The 24,202-nt window shown below is 37.4% G+C and overlaps 2 protein-coding genes across 2 annotated transcripts; one reads left to right on the top strand and one right to left on the bottom strand.

The window, feature by feature from the left end:
• The first annotated feature begins 504 nt into the window (after positions 1-504).
• On the top strand, positions 505-5,110 carry tlr22 (toll-like receptor 22). The gene is made up of 3 exons (XM_036588103.1): positions 505-531; positions 1,170-4,195; positions 4,291-5,110. Exons 2-3 carry the CDS (start codon positions 1,292-1,294, stop codon positions 4,294-4,296), a joined length of 2,910 nt encoding a protein of 969 aa, XP_036443996.1. The 5' UTR covers positions 505-531; positions 1,170-1,291; the 3' UTR covers positions 4,297-5,110.
• Positions 5,111-5,488: 378 nt separating this feature from the next.
• On the bottom strand, positions 5,489-22,073 carry hnf1bb (HNF1 homeobox Bb). Its single transcript, XM_036587950.1, has 9 exons — positions 21,602-22,073; positions 19,135-19,334; positions 17,767-18,043; positions 16,640-16,860; positions 14,021-14,166; positions 12,316-12,436; positions 9,520-9,669; positions 8,409-8,506; positions 5,489-6,922 (listed from the first exon to the last, which is right to left on the bottom strand). The coding sequence occupies exons 1-9, from the start codon at positions 21,928-21,930 to the stop codon at positions 6,902-6,904; spliced, it is 1,563 nt and encodes a 520-aa protein (XP_036443843.1). The 5' UTR covers positions 21,931-22,073; the 3' UTR covers positions 5,489-6,901.
• Positions 22,074-24,202: the final 2,129 nt, after the last annotated feature.

The raw sequence follows: 24,202 nt of genomic DNA, 5'->3' as shown, positions 1-24,202 counted from the left end.
TGTACGGTTCATGTATGAAAATTAAACTGCAAAAACAGTCCATTTTGAATTTACTGCATTTGTGATGCCACAAAAACTAACGCATCCACATTTATGCACCTATTCAGCTGACAGCAGGTTAGACCTGCACAATCACACTGAAGTTATGAGGAGCGTTTCAGCCTAGAATGCATTTAAAATGTGGCACAATACAGAGCAGCCAATTAGATCTGGATCCATTTACATATTTCAGTCTTAAGGGCACAGTAACAAACACATACTGTTTAATTCTGAGGGATAAAGAGAGTTTAGAAAATGGCCATGTAAAATGAACCATGGCTGTTTTTGTACATAGACACATCATAAGTGGACATAGACCCTTTAATATTTGAAATGCGGGTGGGACAACTGTCATTCAAGCCTGGGAGTGAATTTTCCACCTTGACTCATTAGCTCGAAAAATACTTTCACTTCTGCTTCAAAGTAGCTGACCACACTTCCTCACTGCTGAAACAGTCTCAGGAGATCACATGAAGAGATATCGAGCAGAAGGTATGTGATCAGTTTATGTGTCTTTACTACATACTGCAACTGATTAGTCAAATTGCTATTATAAGCCTATCTGTCTATAATTAATAACAGATACATTACTGTCAGTATTTTTTTCCCAAGAAAAAGTGACTGCATCAAGCAATGCAAAACAATGCAAAACAGTGTCTGTGAAGTATAAAAATGGTTAAAAAGTTAAAAAAGTTATAAGTTCTAATTATATTTCACATTTTCTGTTATTTTAAAGTGACAGCTGGGATAGGCTCCAGCATCCCACCGCAACCCAGAAGGATAAGCAGTTTAGATGATGTGTGTGTGTGTGTGTGTTATTTTAAAGTGTGGTTAGATTAGGATGTTATTGAGAATGATGACATTGCAACAGAATGGAATTTTGCATGCATGGACCTTCGTCAGTAGCAAAGTCGTGTATGTGGAAGCATCACTTCCTACATTAGCTAACATCTCCTAATTTGTAGACAGAAGTCACAGTAAAAGACAAAAGAATAATTTCCGTCCTGTTTCAGACATATTTTAATACTTCAACAAGCTGGTGGTTTGCCTAAAACAGTGCTTATTGTTATGAATATCATTATGCTGTCCAGATGCAACATGTGGCCATGCTTGACACTGTCATTTTTCAGACTAGGTGGGCTCTCTTCTCCAAATCAAATCTGCTGGATCTGGTATAATTTTAAAAGCAGGACCCATATTTAAGAAGAAGCCTTAAAGAAGAGGGCTGGAGAGCAGCCCATCTTGTTCAAGAATGGCAGGAAATCCTACAAAATGTTCAAGCATTAACATACCACGAACTGTTTTCTCATTATGCATCTTGATTGTCCAGATTGGTGCATTTTCTTTACAGAATTGCACGGTTCAAGATGAGACTTTCCAGTTGAAAGTTCTATGCTACAAAATGGGCTTCTTTAAGGTTCCTGCAGAGATACCCAACAAGGTCAAATATTTAGACATTTCCTTCAACTCCATTTCAGAAATCCAAGTCAAAGACTTTGAGGACATTTGGAACTTGAGTCATCTGAACTCATCGAACAACCACATCTCAAGAATACAAGACGGTACATCTCAACATTTTCCCAATTTGACCAATCTTAATCTGGCCAACAATAGGCTGAAAAGGCTGTCAGGAGGTCTGCTGCAGGGACTAACCAAGTTGCAGGCGCTTCGTCTTGATGGTAATGTAATTGAAAGCATCGACCCACATGCTTTCAACACCGTTTCCAGTTTAAAGGTGTTGAACCTCACAAAAAATAAGCTCCAGCAGATTCACAGAGTCCAACCTGTGCTTGCATCACCAAGTTTGGAAGAATTATTGGTTGGAAGCAACGGTTTTGACACATTTAACTCATATGAGCTGTCAAGGAGATCACTGACAGTGACAAAAATGGATTTTTCTAACAATCCTTTGACTACCTTCCAAATAACGGACAACATTTTCTCTGTTCTAGACTACCTTGATATGTCACACTGTGGTCAAAATACATCAATGCTGTGGAACATTACAGACAAGGCCTTTCTGAATTCAGTAAGAACACTTAACTTGAGTGGGGTCCACATTCCAGGGGAGAGCATAACTGCATTACTTCAGAACTCATCTTGGGCTTCACTGAATAAGCTAAGATTAAATGAAATCAAGGGGGTGAAAGTAGAAGCTCTTCTACAGGCTGCATGCTCACCTGAACTTAACGTATTACGTCTGAAGGGCAACAACATCTCAACGCTGACCAATTATATGTTTCAACACTGCTTCAACTTGACAGAGCTAGACTTAGCTGATAATGAAATATCTATTGTTTCTGCACCTGTATTCAAAGGACTAACACAGCTAAGGAAACTGCAACTACAGCTCAATAGACTGTCCCAGGTCAACAATTCATTTCAAATGATCCCAACACTTGAGTTTATAGACCTGAGTAGAAACAGAATTGATAAGCTAAGCTGTTATGACTTTACCAATTTGACACAGCTGACCCACCTCTACTTGTACGGCAACAGAATTTCGGAAATTAGATCCTGCCTGTTCAAAGATTTGCAGCATCTTGAAATCCTAAAGCTGGGAACTAATCATTTATTGACTATTGGCAGTGCTTTCGAACATGGCCCACAATCCTTGATGGAGCTACAACTGGCAAACAATAAGTTAAGCGCAGTCACAAATGGAACATTCAAGAGTTTGTCTAATCTTAGAGTCTTGGACATGTCTAACAATCAGATTTTCGAGATTGAAGGCCAAGCATTCTCAGGGCTTATAAACTTAGCTCATCTGCAACTTTCTTCAAACAGGATAACAGAGGACACGATTAAAAAAGATCCAACAGTGTTTTTAGGCATGCCTAAGTTAGAACTGCTGGAGCTGTTCAGCAATTTCATTCAATTTAAGGAAACTACGTTGCACCTACCTCCTTTTGTACATTTAAAGTCACTCAAAATTCTGTCTATTCATAGTCAACGACGGGGTGTAGGTAAAATACCTTCAAACCTGCTTCAAGGTTTAAGCTCCTTGAAAATGTTCTACGGTGGAAGCATGGACCTTCAATATCTGCATCCCGATACGTTTAACTCCACCCCTAAACTGTGGTTTTTGGACCTCTCAAAGAATGCATTTGGAAATGAGCAGTCAATCTCTGCAGAAGTTTTCCATCCCATACAGCAGCTGACAAAGCTCATCCTCAAAAGGTCTCAGCTTCATTCCCTCAATTTCCTGTTAGATGCAAACCTCTCCAGACTGTCAGTCTTAAGAGCTTCTGAAAATACACTAGATGTCATCAACAAGACATTGATTCAGTCTCTGCCTCGGCTGAGGTACCTTGACCTGGAAAAAAACACCTTCACTTGTGACTGTAGCAATGCTTTCTTCATTGACTGGGCTATGAAAAATAACAATACCCAGGTTGTCTACCTGAGCAAGTACGCTTGCAGCTACCCACCTTCACTAAGAGGCAAGTACCTTGCAGACCTCAATACTGACTCTTGTAGTGTGAATGTGGATTTTATCTGCTTTGTCTGCAGCTCTGCTGTTGTCATCATCACCCTTTTGGTCTCTTTTGTCCATCACTTCCTGTACTGGCAAGTGATCTATGCATACTACCTATTCCTTGCCTTTGTGTATGACAGCAAGAAGAAACAGATGCACCACCAACATGAGTTCCAGTATGATGCCTTTATTTCCTACAACGCCCAAGATGAACCATGGGTTGTTGAGGAGCTAGTGCCCAATCTGGAGGGTGATCAGGGCTGGAGACTGTGTCTACATTACAGAGACTTTGAGCCAGGAAGACCCATCATGGACAACATCATGGACGGAATATACAGCAGTCGTAAGACCATTTGCTTGATCACCCACAATTACTTGAGGAGCAACTGGTGTTCCAAAGAAATTCAGATGGCTAACTTCAGGCTTTTTAATGATCAGAAGGATGTGCTGATCCTGGTATTCCTGGAGGATATTCACACCTGCCATCTGTCTCCTTACTATCAAATGCGTAAGCTGGTGAAGAAGAAAACCTACCTTAAATGGCCCAAACCTGGAGATGATACCAGGGTCTTCTGGCAGAAACTGAGACAGGCTTTAGAGACCAAGGAAGACGCAGACAAGCAGAACATTATTCTTTCTGGAGAAGAACAGTCTTACATCAAGGATTGTAATGTGAAGGTAACTGTTCAGTTGTCAAACATCAGTCCTCTGTTTCTGTAGCCTAATCAGTGAAATGTAATGAAATGTTCTGAAACACTGTCTCATTGTTTTAGGAATAATAAGGAGGAGTAACAAGACCTATGTCAGCAGCATCTTACAGGCTTCTGAATCTAAAGGGGGTCCAGAAGGAGCTGACTTGGTGTCTCTTCTTCAAACAGCAGGCCTCTATGCTTTACGCCTCTGCTTTGACCTCTATTGACCTCCATCCTGACTCCCTTTCTCTACACAGAAGGTTATAATAACTGCTCTCTCTGCACTGCTGGAGAATACAGAAGAAAACTGTCACCGCTGTCTGAACTACTTTCTTGGAATTGTTGGGAAATTTACAACAAGCAGGTTCTCAATTTTCATTATCTTTCAAACTAGTAACTCAAACTGCTGGTGTTCTGCCACCTATGTTCTACCATGGCACATATTTAGAACATTGTCTAAAAGTCTATATTTGAGGCATATAGACGCTCGAAAGAGAGTAAAATGTTGGAAAATGTTTATTCTGTTTTCAATGAGCTATTTGTGTCTACTTTTAGAGCTTCTTGATCTATTCCTGCTGTCCTTCAGAAAAGCCTAATTTTGGACTACATTTTCCATTCAATAGGGAATCTCCATTTAGAATGCTATATAGTCCAGGCTGTGTAGTCCAGCCTTAATCCCTGTTCAGCAAAACGACCCTATGAGTAGAAGCTGTTACTGTTCAAAAATCTCTGATTGTGGCTTCCACATCATTTATATTTTTTATATTTTAAACTTTCTTAACTGTACAACACCAATGTGCATTATTCATGTTATCCATGGCCACACCTTTATGTCTTCTTTGAATACTCCAGAATATTTCAGAAACTGCTTTACTTATGCAAGCAAGTAAAATTGTGAGGATCTACACCTTTGTCTTATTCACTGTCTGTCTCTCTGAGAGTGCCCTCTGACTGCTGACTGTATGAACAGTAGTTCTTCATTATTGCAGACATTATGTTCTCCTTCATTATTAACTCTGACAGGCAGATTTTTCCATTAAAAACATTTCAGATTAATTAAAAAAAGCTGCTGATAGGAAGTGAGAAAACAAAACAGTAAAGGAATCAAAATAACCAGAAAATACAGCATATTGTATATTTTAAGATGCTTAAGATGCTTTCTGCTAAATAGTATGTTAAAGCATGTAATATAATTTAGTTTTGTGTTGTTGCATAGTTTATACTAGTCTATTATCTCTATACTGTTCATAACATATGTTTATAAATCAATAAAATACTATGTATTTAAGATGTTTTATTTTTGTGACAATTTTGTTCAATTTTCAAAAAACGGTGTAATAAACACACCAAATATGCATAATACCAAATACAAATTCTGACATAAACCTTAAAGTTGGTGTCTTATTGGTGATTTAGAGGTGCAGTAGAGCTTGTGGTCATCTATAAAAGTACACTTTTTCCTCCAGGTTACAGTAAGTAGCTTTGGCTCTTTTCCCTTGGGAAAATGCACATTTGAATCACACTCCAGAAAGGTCACATGATGAAAGGACAAGCGTAATGACTTCTTCACTTCCTCATGGTGGCCACTCAACTGAGTTTTCATGCCTTCTGACCACAAGGCCAAGACAGAGGAAATAGACCTAATGGGGTCAATCTGGAAAAGAAAACATACGCCCTATCCTCTCACCCCATCTCACAATCTCTCAATCTACTGCCACTGTGCTCATCTTACTTAAACTAGATGTTGTCTATAGAGTTGTACATCTTTTGCATTTCTCTGCCAAAAATAAAGCATTCCACTTTTAGTGTTGTTCTTTAAAAATAATTTCAATATACACAATGTTTTACAACAGTATAAATATGATTCAAATGATTCCAGAATTTACACACACTAAAAACATTATTAAGGCAACACATTTTCACAATTCCACAACAGGGTGGTGTAAAATCAGTCCCTGAGAGACAATTACAGTTGCATCTTGTTGAATGATCTTATTTGGCAAAAACAGTCAATGGGGCATTTTTGTATCCTGAAAATATCTGGAATTTGTTACACAGAAATGATTTTCATAAAAAAATAAGAATCAGACTACATATATCAGAGTTTGCGATTTGGGAAAAAGAAAAAAACTGTCTGTAAATTGACCATTACGTTCTCTTGCTTGACCTCGTCACAATCCATATTTCACCGTCAAGATAAACTTAACAGGAAAATATGGAGGAGGAGCCTCTTATACAGAGAATTTCAACTGAGATGATTCATGGTGGCTGCAGCATCCACAGAGTTAACGGTCTGATGGTCGGAGAACAGCTCCATGCAGTCTTTTTCAGAAGGTCGATGATCACTTGTGTGCACCCTTTTAAACAGGAGTCTTGTTTCAGGTCTCTGTAAATGTTTAGTAGACGATGAAGACTGGTCAGCAGAGAGGGTGAATGAGCATCCTTAGATTTAAATTTCTTGAAAAGTTGAGCAGAAAATGCCTTGATCAATTAGGCTACTGGGCTCAATTATCGAAATGTTTCAGCAGGTTCTCACAGCATCGTCCCCTCATTAGTAAAATCAACATATGACTCAATATTCCTGGTTTGTCATCTACTGTAGTCGTTCTTTTGAGAAGTCACAGTGTCTACTGTGGCTTAAGGCACTCCTCTTGCTTAGCTGCCAAGGAAGGTCTTTCACAGGTGTGCACTCTCACCAAGCCTGCAAAGGGCACTAGAGCAAAGGAAAAGAGGGTTACAATAGCCTGTGGTGAACATAATCACTTCATATTTTGCTATCAGGGGTATAATTATTCACAAATCTCACAATTTGGTTCTGTACTATTCAATGCTGCCTCGACTCAATATGTTTTCAGATACTGCAAAAATAAGGTAAGAGGCAAGCTTGAAAATGTGCATTTTCATGTATGTTTACAAGTTAATGTTTCTATGTTTTTAATAGCATTAAACATTATAAAAGTACAATATTTTATTATAATGCATAATGCTGAGATAATATACAACACTGTGCAAAGGTCAGAGACCACTGTTCATTTAATTTTTCCGTCAAAATGGGACAAAATTACAATAAAGGAGAAAATATTTATTTAACAGAAAACGACACACAAGTCTCAACAACTACATATATTTTAGTATGTAGTGCTTCCACTCTTTGTGGTTATTACAGCTTCCAGGGGGGGCTTGCTTGTTAAATTTTTTATAATACTTCATGCAAAATACTGCAGTATTAAATGACTTTCTTTGCTCCAATTTGTCAAAAGTATTGCTCGATTCTTGTTCATATTGAATTCAGAGGTTCACATTGAACAAAACAATACTATACAGAGTCCTAAATGTTTTACATACCCACAGAAGTTTCCATAAGTTTATATTTATTCCATTTAATATACTAAAATAAATTCTGTGCCTCTTTTTCATATGACAATATGGTATTCAAAGTGTATTTGTGTGTAAAATGTAATGCACCTTTTACTCTGTTCCACTTTAGCCATTCACATTTAACTATTAATTCCCTTTTTGTGTTTAATTTCTTTGTGCTCTGTTGATTAAGAAAAAGAAGAACAGTACCTTACAACCTTAAGGTTCTATGCTCATAGATGCTTGATGTGCTAAGAAGTTTTAGGATACTCAGTACCCTAAAATATCTGTTACAGGTATGACTGTGTGTGTGTGTGTGTGAGTGAGTGATGGTAGGAATGCATGTTTCATTTTATTTTATTTTATTTTATTTCATTTTATTCACTACATGTAAATGTCTCGTCTGATACTGTGCACTGTGACCTCCTGTAACCAAAACCAAATTCCTTGTATGGGTAAGCATACCTGGCCAATAAAGCTTGATTCTGATTCTGATTCTGTACTCAAGGCGTTTTTGTTAACATAGAACTCTGACATCTACTCCAGTTAATTTTAATAATCAAATTTTTTACTTGAATAATTATTTCATCGAAACGACGACACTCTTATTTAAGTACGGGTTCAGGTCACGTCATCACATTCAGGAACCTATATATTATGCTCACAGAGAAGGACAACCCAACCACTGTGTACTAATGTGGTACAAAAGGCTGAACTGACACATATATTTACTTGAGCAGATGATTTAAGTGCTCTGCTGTGTGAGCAGGTACGTCTTGTCTTTTGAAAGTGTAAAGCTTGGAGCAGTGAGAGCTTAAGTAGTCAAGCTAAAAGAGAGTTACCTGCTTGTTAGAGCCCAGATGAGTGATAGTGCTTGTATCCATGGAGGAGAATCGAGCTGGGTGGGAGTACTGAGGAGGTTCCTGCTTGGGGGAGTACACTGAGGAAGGGACCAAAAAGGGAGTCAAATGTCAACTCTTCAAAAAGTCAATACTGCCATTCAAAAGTTTGAAATCACTTGTCATATTAATATAGAAAGTCATATTTGTTACTTTATTCAATCGTAACTTGCACAGTGTGGATTAAAATGGAACAAGAAATTAATCAACGACAATAATAAATAATATACAGTAATGATGTATTTAATTTCCTGTCAGGTTTTCTACCTCAAGATTTAATCATCAGGTTTTAAAATAGGAGGAATTCTGTCCAGGACGATAAATTTATTGTAACTTTATTTTCAATGGTATGCAGCTAATCATTTCAGAATCATCTACATATCTACAATGTCTTATTATTTTATAAATTACTTGCAACATACAATGGGGTCCAAAACTCTGAGACCAATACAGAAAACTATTCTATTTTTTGACATTTTTTCTAAAATAATATTTTTTTCTTTAGTTTATATTACCAGCATAACAACTTGCATTAAAAGTAAAATCTTTTAAATATTTATATAAATTTTAGAATTTCTTACTATTTGATCTCCTTCTGTTTTGAATAATGACACCATGCACTCATGATGGCATGAACGGCACAAGCATGTGCAAAAGTCTCTGATGACTAGACCAAATTCACCTGAGAGTCCTCTGAACACAGGCTTAAATGGAAGAGCTGAGCTTTCTGTACAAAGGCCTTAACATGGCCAGCATAACAAATTTGCTTAAATTTGAACAGAGACCTAAAAATAGCGAATAATTTTAATTGTCATAACTTTGTTTTAAATGTTTCAAAATTCTAAAACTTTTCATTGTTTATTTCCTGGTTGAAATGAAAAATTCTAATATTCTAATTACAAATGTGACCTCAGACTTTTGAACCCCACTATATGTAGTCACATATTACCATCACCATATTAGAATAATTTCATATTTTCTGAAAAAAAAAATTTGGAGCAGTAGTGCAGGTTTCTAAAGAGCATGTATCTGCAGACATGTGCAGCATACTCACTGTGTGAGTGTGTATAGGGCTGCTGTGAGGAGTGCACAGTGGTGAGGGGTGTGAGGCCGGAGCTGTGAGGGAACTGCATGGGCTGCAGAGTGGTCAGTCCAGACACACTGTTAATGACTGGCACACTCTGAGACGGAGGGGAACTCAGGCCTGAAGAAGAAGAAAAAAAGAAGAGGATGGTTAATTTTACACTGATTCAGGATCAGCAGCCCCCATCCAAACCCAAACCTTAACCCCTTCAACTCTAAAAACCTTCGTCCACTCTCGCTTTACTTACATAACATAAAAAGTATTGCTTACGGCTGTTTGATAATGACATATAAACAGCGTAGCTTATAGAACTGCAGTACAATATTTTTGCACATCCAGCATCAGCATAAGAAAAGAAGTTTGCAAGGCTGTATTCTACTTGTAAAGCACTTCTGGCCTAAAATTTGACACTGAAATGATGAACTTCAACAGTCAGAGGTCTGAACAATTGCCAGGCAGTACAGATGCTGTTGCCTATGTAACATAACAAAATTAAAAACGGACTGAAACTGAATAATGACTGATATGTAACTGATTAAAAAGTAGATTTGTCACAAATATACTAGAGTAGGAAAAAGTTTTATAATCTATTATTAAAAGCATTATCATTTGAAAAAATAGTTACTACACACCTCTGTTCAGATATTAGCTTCATAGCAGTTACTGAATAATTCATTGTAGTTACTGGATAATAAGCTTTAAGATTAAAGGGCCCATATCTTTGAAAAATGACTGTTCTTCACTTCTTTGAAATGAAAGAGTGTGATGTAGCACGTAAACATTGTTAAAGATTCGAAACATATCATTCACTCATCAGTCTATACTATATGGTACCTAACCTGAAAAAAGCCCATTTTGAATTCACTGTTTTTGTGACATCACCATTGTGACCAATGCATTTACATATTTCTGCCTGTTCATGTTGAAGTTATAAGGACTGTTTCAGCCTGGTCTGCCTTTTGAATAAGGCATAATACAGGGACCCAATCAAAACAAAGATCATATACATACATCAATCTTAAAAGCACAATAACAAATATAGCCTGTTTAATTCTTAAAGATTAAAAAGAGGACGGGAAATGGTCATATGAATTTTAATAAACGTGAATAAACCCACACAAACATCGTAAGTGGACCTCAGGGGGAAAAATTATAGCAAGAAAAGGATGTAGGATTATTTTTGAGGATAATTAATTAATAGGATAATTAATTAATAAGCATTAAGTCTAAGAGCTTAATGGCAAATTTGACCTGAGATTACTGCAACAAGGCAACCCCATCATTACATTCACCACTGCTGGACAAACGCAGGCTGACTCTGCAGAAATAACTTCAGTTATTTTACTTTGCATCAACACGTACTGCAACACTGAAGACAGAACGTTTTTTACACTTTACAAAAGGGGCACTATTCATAGACCTAAGTATGAATTTACATAATTTTCCCCTCTATCAGTCAGCATGTTTGCTGTTCTAAGTTTGCTTATTTATTTTTGCACAAAAGCTATGAGGCTAATGTAGCTAAGTGATGGAAGCTGATACTCCACCAATTAGCACTGTTCCTAACTGCATGCTCATCACGCACTTGCTTTAAACTGTGACTACTTGCTATGCAATCTCAAATAGATTTGCTTACGTGGTTTCTGACACTATATAATACACTGTTATCAGTAAAAACGGACCAAAAAATATTTACAATCCTGTTTCCAAAAAGCCGGGACGCTGTGCAAAAATAAATAAAAACTGAATGCAATGATGTGCAAAAATGCAGTTCATCCCTGCACCCACAAACGCAAGTTAAAACTGAGTTGAAGTGGAAACGTGTCCTGTGGTCTGACTAATCAAAATTTTAAATTCTTTCTGGAAATCATGGATACTGTGTCCTCTGGGCTAAAGACCATCCGGCTTGTTATCAGTACACAGTTCAAAAGCCAGCATCTGTGATGGTATGGGGGTACATTAGTGCACATGGCATGGGTGACTTGCACATGTGTGAAGGCACCATTCATGCTGAATTATATATACATGTTTTGGCGACATACGACATCCAGGCAACGTATGTTTCAGGGAAGTCCTTGCATATTTCAGCAAGACAATGTGAAACCACACTCTACATGTATTACAACAGTATGGCTTCATAATAAAAGTGTCCAGTCAAGACCTGTCACCTATTTAAAAAAAACATTTGGCACATTACAAAATGAAAAATACAACAAAGGAGACCCTGAACTGCTGAGCAGCTGAAATCCTATATCAAGCAAGGATGGGAAAATATATCACTTTCAAAACAACAGCAATTGGTCTCCTCAGTTCTCAAAAAAGAGGTGATGCAACACAGTGTTAAACATGTCCTTGTCCCAACTCTTTTTAAACATGCTGATGGCATCAAATTTAAAAGGCATATATTTAAAGAAAAAACAATAAAATTTCTCAGTTTGTACTCTGTACTCAGTTTGTCTTTGTACTATTTTTAATTAAACATAGGGTTTACATGATTTGCACATCATTTTTATTTACATTTTGCACAGCATCCCAGCTTTTTTGGAAATCGGGTTGTATAATACACAATTGTCAACAGGACAAAAGTCTAGATAATACTGCATATTGGATTTCTTGTCAAACTATTCCATTAAAAATATGTAGTATATATTTAGATCATCTCACATGCACTGTGTATTCTATCACACTTTAGCCAAATCTTTAAGTGATAATAGTAAATTCAAATAAAGATAGTAGTTAAAGAGAGGTGAATGGAGCTGAACTCACTCTGTGCAGTGAGGGTCATGATGAGGCTCTGGGCCTGCTGGTGATGATGAGAAGACTGAGACAGGCTGTGGATATTGGTCAGAGTGCTCACTGGCGGCAAGACTCCACCTGAGGCCGAGATCTGGACACGTACACATACACACACACACACAAAGTAAACACATATAAGACACTCAAATTTATTACAAGTCAGGTCATGGGTTCTCACTTCTTGGAGAACAAATGTCCTCTCTATCTTCAAAGTGTATCTTTGAGGGAGAGCGGCTGGGTTGAGAATGCACAGCAGTGAGTCATGTTTATTAGAGGGCTCATTCACTCCAGTCATAAAGTAGAGTGATGACATTGTTATGGTGTTATGGGCGCTGCCTATACTTGCTATTCTCTGTGACCCAGTTCATGCCACATTATGTGCAACAAGAAGCCACCTTCCTACACCAATCACAATCTCCAAAATAACACATTTATTCATAAAAGTGATGCGTTGGAGCAGTGCCTTGAATTAAACCTATAAGTGTAGCAATGATTGGATCAGTAAACAGTTATAACCAATGTGAAATCTAAATTTTAAATATATTACAGTGCAAAGGTTTGGGATCACTTGTCATAATAGTTATTCAATAATGACTTATGTCAGAGGTTCCCAATATTTGCAACTTGCGGACCACAGAACCAACAAGAAAAAACTGCAACCTACAAGAAGATGAAACAGATTCCTTCGCTTTTTTCAGATGACCAATTTAGATGGCTGATGTTGTTTGGCTGTATGTTAGGCTAAAGAGAGGAAAACTGCAAAAGTAGGTCCGGCTTAATTTATTAGTTTTATGTTATGTTTAGTCTCCAAGTCATTTCCCACACACATGAAGACTAACGCTAGGCACTCACTGCAGTATTTTCTTAATTTTGTTTTATGCTTTGTATGTTTTCTCAGTTTTCTCAGTCTGAAATATCCTTCACTCCTTCACTTGTAGATAGCCCGGCCCTGATATCTTTCCTTTTAAAAACCCAGTTTTTAACGATTTATCCATGATAAATAATGATGAATTCCATACGATCAAAAAGAGAAACAGAAAATATAAACATAACTAGTCTGCTTTTTTCCAGACTGATCAATGAGCTTATAAAAATTATGGTTGATTTGGGAAATAATTATCAAAACAATGATGTGGTTGTTTGGTTGGTCAGACGGATGGATGGATAGAAAGTGCAAAGCGATTAGTGCAAGATTACAGCAGATATACAAATATAAGAAATATACACATTGTACACACAATAATACAAACTCATAGTTAAAATTACGTTTGGTTAAATCTCTATTCTGTAAGATTGTGCCCTCCTTTTTGAATATGGTGCATTCTGGACATTAATTCTATTATAATTTCATTCTCAGAGCTACGCAACTTCCTCAATATTATATAAAGCTCTGTTCATCTTCAAATATTTCTTCCTTTTACAACTTCCTACAAACTGTTTGAAATCTATAAAATATTAGTATCATATTAGAATAATTTTATCTGCAACAACATTGGTTTTCTAGTATTCAAAACTGTTCCCAAACTTCTAAAAGTGAACACTTGCATGTTTATTTTCTAGTTTTAGTGTTTACGCCACAGTATCGCCAAAAAAGCCTTTATTTACAAAGACCTCAAGCTGAGGCTGATGCAGCTGTTGCTGATATTTGCACTATTCTACTATACCAGACACTCACCATCTTGGCTTCAGGTGATAACAGGCTGTGACAGGGGTCCAGGCCAGTTGGAGACACCTGTTGTAACACCGACTGGCTGTTGCCAAGGTGACTGATGGCCGTTGAGGAAGTGACCTCACTGCTTCCTTGTTGGCTGTACCTGAGTTCTGCGAAAAGGAGGGAGAGAGAGGGAGAGAGAGAGAGAGAAAGAGAGAGAGAGAGAGTTTGTAGCTGCACAGCCTGACCTGGATCGTGTATCTGTATATGACCTCGTTTGCTGCATACCTTTGTATCAGCTAATCGATAAGAGTCTGTACTGAACAAACAGGCCAAGACATCAAACGAGACCATTCCTTCAAACTCACTTCCATTTTCTCACGGCTTTTTTTCTGTCTCTTAAACGTTCACAATCAGCTGATCTTTCCAAACTAGTTCTAACAAACTTTTGACTTCTTTCTGTTTCTGTAATCGGGCAGGCAGACAGACACAATTGCAGAATGTTTCAGCAGCCAGAGGTCAGCGACTGCAGCAGAATACACAGTACAAGCAAACATGCAGTTCTCTGACTCACACACTTCTGACGTAACGCGTAATCCAACCGCAAACATTCTGCGAAATTTACCCTGTTTCACAGCTGTAGGCCCACAAAGACACAAAAACAGACAACTGTGTTTACAAGTTGTTAAGTAGTTAAATAATAGACAAAAATTTCTTTTAGAGTAGGGCCAGCAACAGCATTTGATTTGACCCCACTGAAAGCCACCCTAACTCCACTCCCTCACCTAATGAGGAAACAAATACATTTTAATACTGTATATTCAACATATTCAATCCTTACTTTGCTTTTAATTGTAATTTATTGTATTTCTGAAGTATTCTAGTAACAAAATATAGTGTAATTCAGGAACAAAATACATTTTAAAACAATTAAAAATAACTTGAAACCTACCTATCTTAATGTATACTGTGTTGTCTTTTTGGCACTCTGCCTATTATAAACATTGCACTTTGGCCCTCCAAGACAAAAACATTTGGGCACGCTGATCTAGAACATGGACTTATTTCGTTTATAAATATAAATTTCCTAAACTTTAAGGGTCTGTATGTGAGCCCACAGTTTAATTCCTCACTCTCAACTACACAACTTACATATTAGGTTCACAGTACTTAGCAATGATTTTTTTGCAGTTACTCAATATTAAGTCTCAAGACTTAACAACTGAATTAAAAGTGGGTTTAAAAAGAGCACTTTATCTTTTAGGAAAATGATTTGCTGGGTTAATTTGGGCTCTCCTATATGTGCCAAGCCCTGGTTTTGAGTTAACCGAGAACTAACCCCAAGCATGTGGCAAGACTTTTATGTGCTGCACTCATAAAGGTGTCTACAGGTGTGGCTGTGTGCTTTGGCCAACAAAGGAATTTCTGATCACACACACACACACATACATATACTCACACAAACACACAGAAACAATGCACTAGTCCGTTTACTTTCCAGCTCATTTGCTCTCACCTTTCAGATTTTCTCCTCCACTTAGCTATAAATATTCATGTTTGAGAACACACATCATCTACCTGCATTCCACTTAGTGTGCGTATGTGTGTGTGTGTGTACATGAGCGTGAGCGTGTGTGTGTTTGTGTGCATGTACACTATTTAGGCCAACCAAGAAAAACTGTATCTCTGTATTTTCTGCTTACAATAACTAAAAATAAATATTAATACTGTAAAAAAACCCAATAATTTTACTTTTTAAAAAGTTAAGAGTAATTTGTGGAACATGGTGAGAGGAACACAGGTTTGGGTACTGTTCCCCTCAATGCATCCCCGCCATTGCACAGACCTCTGCCATCAGCACACTTGATTTAACTTTAACTTAACTTTAAGTACTAACAACAGCTCATATCCTACATTTTTATTTTTCTCATTTTCTCATCATGTCCACTTAAGACGTTTGACCATTTTTCAACCTTTCCTAATCCCTTAAACATTAAGCTGTTTTTGTTACTGTGCCTGCTACATCTGAAATATCTAAATGACCTCTGTTCTGATTGGCTGCCCTGTGTTGTCCTCCATTCAGAAGCCATTCTGGACCGAAACACACCTCATAACATCAATGCAAACAGGTGGGTTAAACCACTGCAGCTAAGAAGGTGGCAATGTGCAAATGCATTAGTTTTTGTAGGACTGAATGGTACATCTTAAAACTTTAATAATGTTTATAATATATTTCCAAAAATATCTAGACACCCTTCTAATTAGTGAATTCAGCTACATTAAGGTGCACCCATTGCTGACAAAGACAATACAATGGGGGCTCTGACGCAGCCACACATGAGGTAACCACGCCCAGCATCGGCTAGAGGGATATAAAGCAGTATAAGAGCAGTGATCCAGAGGTAATCATCCAACATCCCTCAGTACCTGACCTAAGTAATGCTCCTGTGGCAGAATACAATCAAATCCTCACAACGATGTTCCAACACCTAGACTGCTTTCGTAGAAAAATAGAGGCTGTTACTGCAGCAAAGCGGGGACAAACTCCCAATTAGTACTCTTGATTTCAGAAGTACTGTGTAAGAGACGGACAGAGAGAATAAGAACATCAGCTCTCAATAGAGACAAAATCTGGTATCTTACTTGTATCTGTGCTGCTGTGATGGTGGTGCTGGTGTGCTGCTGAAGGAGGCAGTAGGGGGTTCAGGCTGTGAACAGGATAAGCATCCATAGCCAGCTTCTGTCGGAAAGCCTCTTCTTTGCGCCGGTTAGCAAACCAGTTATAGACGCGAACCTCTGTGACTAGGTTAGAGCCCAGACCGTGAGCTTTAGAGGGTGACACACCTCTCTGTACACACTCAGCCCTGAAAATGACACAAAAAATCACTGATGATTCAAACGATGGTTCAACCAAAAAGCACAATTTTAACACAAAAATATAAACAATTTTCAGCTTACCCCAAATGTAGTTCATCAGTTTGATGTCTGAAAATTACAGTCATATGAAAAAGTCTGAACATGCCCCCCGTCAAACTACATGTCTTGTTGATTTTCTCAGTGAAAAAAGTTATCATTATTTTCTGCATGGAACAAACTTAAATATGCATTTTCCTGCAAATGTTAGTGCATAATTTCTATGTATTTGCTGAGTTTAACATATTTGGAAAAAATTAAACATAAAATTTTAAATATACCATAACTTTTTCACAGACCACATTTTATGTTTTATTTTTTCCAATATATTAAATTCAGCAAATAAATAGTAACTGTGTATTAAAATGTGCAGAAGTATGTTCTTTGTAGAGGATGTGTGCAAATGTGAGCAAACCTTTGCATATGACTGTACCTCTTCCTTTTGGATGCTAACTTATGTGGTTTCTGACACTGTATGACATACTGTTGTCTATAAAATACACTGCATAGCTAAAAATGGTAAAAGCCATCGCTTATTTTCTTTTGTGCACTTTTATAGATAACAGTCTGTCACAGTGCCTAAAAAACAAGTCCATCTGACAATACTTAACATCGGCATGATGCTAAGTGGTGGCTATAAGCTTCTATTACTTGACAGACACATTAGCCTTGTAGCTATAGTAGAAAACTAAAGAAGTTCAGATATTAATCATGTCTTAAGTCAAACAAAAAAAAACATGTGAATTTGATTTTTGGCTGAACCAGCACTTCTATAACAAACAAGCTGTTTACAGAATGGACTGTTATAAACTAGCCTGATCTCAGCACTATCTTTGCCCACTTTATGTAACTCTAACCTGTTGCATTCCTCCACCAGTGCCTCTCTCTCCTCTTTGCTGGGGTTCTTCTGTCTCTCGTAGGCCTGGTACAGGATCTCCTGAGATGCTGGCCCCCATTTGAAGCGGTTCCGCCTCAGTCTTTTTGAACCTGGCTCCCCTTCGTCCCCCAGCGGCACTCCAGGACCCCCCGCAGCGGCCACACTCTGCCCGGCATGGCTGAACTCTGGGAAAAAAAACAGTACCTGATCCTGACTGCCTGAGTCACTGGGGTCAGAGCCCTCAACACGGTCGAACTCTGTGAAAATAAGAGGAGGAAATGTTTGGGTGCAGAGTAAAGATACACACATGACAGAACTGAGTGAGGGATTCCCGCAGAGGAAGATACACGACTGTTCAATAGTCTGGAATCAGTATTTTCAATATTTTAAAACCAATTCGGTTGCAGACAAGCATTTAAAATCATTCTAATAGCCTTTCAACAGATTTGAAATAATTAGTAAGACAATTAAAATTGCACCATAAATAAAAATGAAGAAATGTTAGATGTGAATGAAGTTTTAATAATATATATATAGAATTCCTCATATTTCAAAAATGAAGAAGGAAAAATAACTTTCAAGCAAAATAACTAGATAGAGTTCTTATTTAGTAACTTCTTCATCACATATTTACCATTATCCACATTGTATAAGTTCTTTTTATGTATAAAATAATGAACATTGTTAATTTACCAAGTGATTCCAAACTAGGAAAACAATAACGTTCATGTCGTACATCTAACTGTATTTAACTGCATATAATTAACAGTTCAAACAAAAACCCCATTTGTGGAAATACACTTCAGTTCCTCACTCTCACATAGTTGTATGCAAAAGTTTAAACAGTCAATTTATATTTATTAACAGAGTTTAATGTTGTTGAAAGAAAATTAAAACAAAAATAGCAAAGGTGCCAAATCTTAGGCACAATACACAATTATGTTTTATTTTTTTCTCAATATGTTAAATTCAGAAAATAAACAGTAATTTTGTATTAGAATGTGCAGATGTATGTTCTCTATAGAGGATGTGTTAACATATTTTCACATAGAAAATCAAAAAACATGTAACTTGACCAAACTTTTGCATATGACTGTAACTACAAAGCAGTTACTACATAATTTATAGTAGTTGCTGAACAAAAAGTCTTAAATTAATAACTGTAATTACTGTATAAATAAGGCTTATTATTAACATCCAAAACTGAAGTCTTATATATTAAGAAATAAAATCCTGACACATGGCCCATGACACATTTTATACACTATTTGTGTTAATAATAATTAAAAATAAATAAATAAATAAATGATAACACTTAACAACAAAAACTTGTAAAGTGCAGACTTACGTCGGTTGATTTCTTGTTGTTTCCTCACATACCAGGTGTAGAGCGCAGCTCGTTTGGCTGTTTTCATGGGGGTTCCTTTATTAAGGTGCTGTGAGAGATGAGACTGATTCAGTCCTGTAACGTCCACCACCTCTCGCTGAGGGATATTGTGCTGCTGCATGTAGCTCTTAATGGTGCGTGCTGCTCGCCATGGATCCTCACTAAAAGAGATACACAGCAAGGGCTATTAGCCAATATAACAACAGCAATAATAATAATAATGATAATAATAATAATAATAATAATAATAATAATGATAATAATAATAATAATAATAATAAGTATTGTTATCATGAACAATATTAGCAGCAGTGTTATTAGTATTTTTATAACATTAGCCATTAGCTTTCATTATACTACAATTAGTATATATATATATATATATATATATATATATATATATATATATACATATATATATATACATATATATATATATGTATGTATATAAAATATGTTAGTTACTATACATTAGTATTATCTTATCCAAACTAATGTTAATATTAGAATTACTATTCTAATATTAATAATATTATTAATAACAAAAACTGATTTGTTATTATGAATTATATTACTGGCATTTATAATAATTATAGTATATTATATTATAATATAACATTCGTATTAGCATTAGTATTACTACTAATAAGAAGAAGAAAAAGAAAACCTTTACAGTAAAAAGGTGCTTGAACTTTTGGTTCCAGTGTTCTTGAGTTATAATATACAGGCCTACAGAGCCTCTCTATATAACTTATGATGATGCAGTATTAAAATAGCCTACATAGCACTAACAGTAAACGCAATTGCAATGATTTAAATATGCAATATCATATAAACATGTCTGCTCTTAGTCATAAACAATTTTGCAAACAATTTTAGTGCTGAGGCTGATAAAACCGGACCTGCTGTGTCTCTTCTGTCTTGTGTCTGTGTGCTGGTGGTCTCTGGATTAAACGCGCTGTATTTGTAGACTGATCAGTGAAGGACTCAGCCGCGTGTCTCTGTGAGATCTCCACAGCGTGAGTAGTGGATGTGGAGGATGTGGGTGAGCAGTCCCTCTGTTTGTTTTTAGGAGTAAAACCCTCCGCGGGCTCCGGGATGTTGATTTAGGCCTATAACTCTGGACAATGAATAACTAACATATCTATTCTCTCTAATCATACGACATGTGTATCTTTCTGTTGATGATTTATAGAATTAAATTAATAACAACAGCTCCACGTGGTTTCGCTTTGGTCTCTACAGCTGCACGCCGAGCGACTTCAACCGGCAGCTGTAGGTTTTAGAAAGTGAGCAGACAGACGAGCAGCAGTGAGACCCGCAGCGCTGAGAGACCGAGGAGACCACAGAGAGACAGGAGAGGAGAGGCCGAGCTAGTCAAACACCGAGCACAGACAGCGCTGAGAGAGCCGGGCACAACACGGCCTGCACATGTGCTGAGAAACAAAAAACCAGACAACAAAAAAAACTGTGGTCATAGTAAATTTCCTAAAAGCGCTGTGAAAATGACTTTTCTTCTTTCGAAAAGTTCATTCAGATTAACCATGTCGATCAGCTAATGTTGTTAATATATAGCGTTTAAACCTTTCTTTTTAAAATTCAAATAAAGGTGTTTGAATCTATTGTCTTCACATAATTATAATTAATAATTAATTATTCCAATAATTAATATTTCCGAAATTAAATTATTCAAATAATAATTAAATAATAAATAAAGCGGCTGAACGTGTTCAGACCCTGTTAGCCTGTGAGTGTCTGCGGGCTGTTAAACAGAAGAAGCTGAATCCAGACTCACACTGGATCACCCGCTTCAGCTTTTAGCATTTAAACAGTTTTGTTTTTCTGGGCTGCCATATTAAATGTCTCTTATAAACGGTGTAGAATTAAATTTTCTCAAATAAACGAGTCTGTCTTTACCAGTCCGTGTGGGTAACTTAACCTACATGACCACAGCGCTCAGACACGCCGCTCGATCTGAATGGAAACACAAACAGACCGTTTCACCTCCGCTTCACCGTTTTAGCTTAAAAACTACAAACTCAAAAAACTACCGCCGTGTGCGTTAATGTTCCTAACAGGTGGCCTGAATGAGCTAACCAAACTACTTAACCTCCCAAAAACAAATACCTCAAACAAACGGTACTGTAACATGTGAACGAACATTAATTTCAGCTCCATGTTCCCTGCTGTGTTTTTATGTGTGAAAATTCCCCGATCTGCAGCTGTTTGTTCGCGTCTGTTCACTTAAAAACTAACTGCACTGCTGTTCACTAAACTATCCTACTATAACAGCCTCGACTCTGTCAGTCCAAACTACCTCAGATGTTGTTCACATTAGACCGAACTGAGCGGTCTGAGTGTCTTAACCCGTTTAACCCGCTATGCTAAGTGTTTTTAGTGATTTTCATTTAAATTGATCCACACTCACGCTAGCATCCGCTCGACCTGAGCGCGCTGCTGCTCCGCCTCCTCCGTGTTCAGCGCCTGAAGCTCCCGCAGGATGGGCGGCGTGTCCCGGTCCTCTCCGTCCTCCGAGCCCTCATCCCCGGACACTTTGCTCACTCTGCCGAGCGTCAGCAGCACCGGCTTGGAGTCACTGTCACTGGCCGGGGAGAGGGGCCGCTCGGTTTTGATGCCCAGGCCGGGCGGGCAGGGCGGCAGGTCCTCCAGCGCCTGCAGCAGCGCGCCCTTGGTGAGGCCGGAGTCCAGCAGGGCGCTCAGCAGCTCCTGTTGAAGGGAGGTCAGCTTGGACACCATGTCAGTAAAACATGAAGCCGGCGGCGCGGCAACGCGGGAAGAACACTCCGGGAAAACTCAGCCTGGAGGTCTGAAGGAGGAAAAGTTTCCAGTCAGTACGGACATAAACCACAGACTCGTGTGAGCCCGCACTGCGGTCATGAGCGAAATGGCTAAACTCACCTGCTGAGGGGAGAGGCCCCGCCTCCTCGGTGGGCGGGGCTTAACGCTCAGCCCCGTTAAACAGAACCACGTTCTGCTCGTTATTATGCAAATATATGCGACTTTGGCCTTGAGCCTTGTGAGCTGAGTGGAAAAGATCGGTTTACTTAATATGTTCAAATTAATTTCCAACAAATCTGTAAAAAAAAATATGTGTCTGGGTTTTTCAGCACAAGAAAATATTTGTTAATTCAAAGTAATTCACATGTTCTTACTAAGGCTGGGCGTACAATAACAGCGTAAATAAAATATTGAGATTATAAAATTACACTTTGACCCTCGCACTAGATACATCAACATTCACAGGCAACAAAACAGTAAGAACAGTTAGGACTAGAGAGAATATCACTCTATGGACAGAGAAGCCTCCAGTACTGGTTTAATAATAGTCTAAGTTCTTTAATAGTTTAATAATCATTTAATCGGCCTCTATCAGAGCTTTTCAGACACCGAAAAATAAATGCAGGTCAGTCCCATTAATTAAAAAATAAATGAAATTCACTATACTGGACACACTTTGTGGACACACACACACACACACACACACACACAAATATTCACTTTAAGATGCAGTTCGGTCAAGCTCATTAAATCCATGAAAGCTGGGATTAATTTAACACATTTAAGCTCTGAAAATACATTGGCAAATCATCATCTGTGATAATTATTTGTATCTTATGAATTCATCCAACATCTCTGAGGGAATGTGAAACTATACGCTATATGAGTTGTTCTTATAAGCCAACACAAGCATTCCATCAATTATTAGACCAATTATTAGAAACAAATCTGTTGATGCTATTCTAACAACTAAAGTCACAGCAACTTACATTAAAAAGTTTTGTATATGATGTACACTGCTGCTCAAAATGTTTTATTGATTTTCTAAGTGAGAATAAGTTACACATCCTCAGAGATAAAACTTAAATATGGTATTTTTGTGCTATTTTAGTGCACAAATTCTATTTATTTGCTGATTTTGACATGCTGGAAAAAAATAATACTGAAAAATCTAAAATGTGCCATAAATTTTGCACAGGCCACATTTCAGTTAAATTGTTTTGTACTTAGAAAATCAACAAAACATAGTTTTACCGGAGGTACCCAAACTTTTGCATACAACTGTATATGAAGGGTTTGGTTGCAAAATAAATGCAATAGGATGATTAATTTCCCTATTATTAGAGAAAGTAAAATGTAGGTTTATTTATTTAGAAAGAAAAATGGATTATAAGAAGTTCTATATGTCAGTAAACATCATAAACACATATATTCACATATATACACATATAGGTGTAGTGAGAGGAGCTCCTCCATTAGGTTTGCCTCTGATACTGACATCATTCTGAGGCTGAATTTAAACTGTCTGTCTACCTTTTCACACATTTTCGAAGCAAGAGACTGGATGCTCAATGATTAACAGTGGTTAATAACAAACTTACCAAAATTACATATTTTTTTTCCAGGATGTGAAAGCAGCCCCATTGCAAAAGGACCAGTGGAGCAGAACAGATTCGGATGAATAATCTGTTAAGGTTCTTTTTCCCTGAGGTACAAGAGGTGAACAGGATGCCACAATCACAAAAATTGCTCCACTGTGTCCCTGAAACATCTTCCTGTTTTAGCTGTAACATTTATTCAGCACAAAAGTGAATCGGCTCAGTTATAATTTCTCAGTGTGAGCCCTGGATTCATTTTAAACGAAGGAGCAGTACTGTAACATCTGATGAAAGTGTTCAGTTCTGTAATGTGTGTATAAACTCTCTCAGACGTTAATGTTAGACGGGACGTGTGAGACTCAGAGAATTAGTGACCAAAAAGATAGATTTCAGTTAACAAACTGAACCTTGACTTCAAAATGATACACATCTCTGTCTTTCTCTCTCTCTCTCTCACACACACACACACACACACACACGTTTTTGATAAAATGTCAGGACACTGTGTACGTTCAATAAGTATTATATATCCTTACCTTGTAAGACTTGTAATAAGACTATGGCCCATATGTATTTTATATTTGTAAGTATGTATATTTAATAGTAGTATGGCCCATTTGTATCATAAATAT

The sequence above is a fragment of the Colossoma macropomum genome, unplaced genomic scaffold (assembly GCF_904425465.1).
Source record: "Colossoma macropomum unplaced genomic scaffold, Colossoma_macropomum, whole genome shotgun sequence".
NCBI classification, from domain to species: domain Eukaryota; kingdom Metazoa; phylum Chordata; class Actinopteri; order Characiformes; family Serrasalmidae; genus Colossoma; species Colossoma macropomum.
Note: the sequence above shows the minus strand (reverse complement) of the source record. Positions and strands in the feature narration are given on the sequence as shown.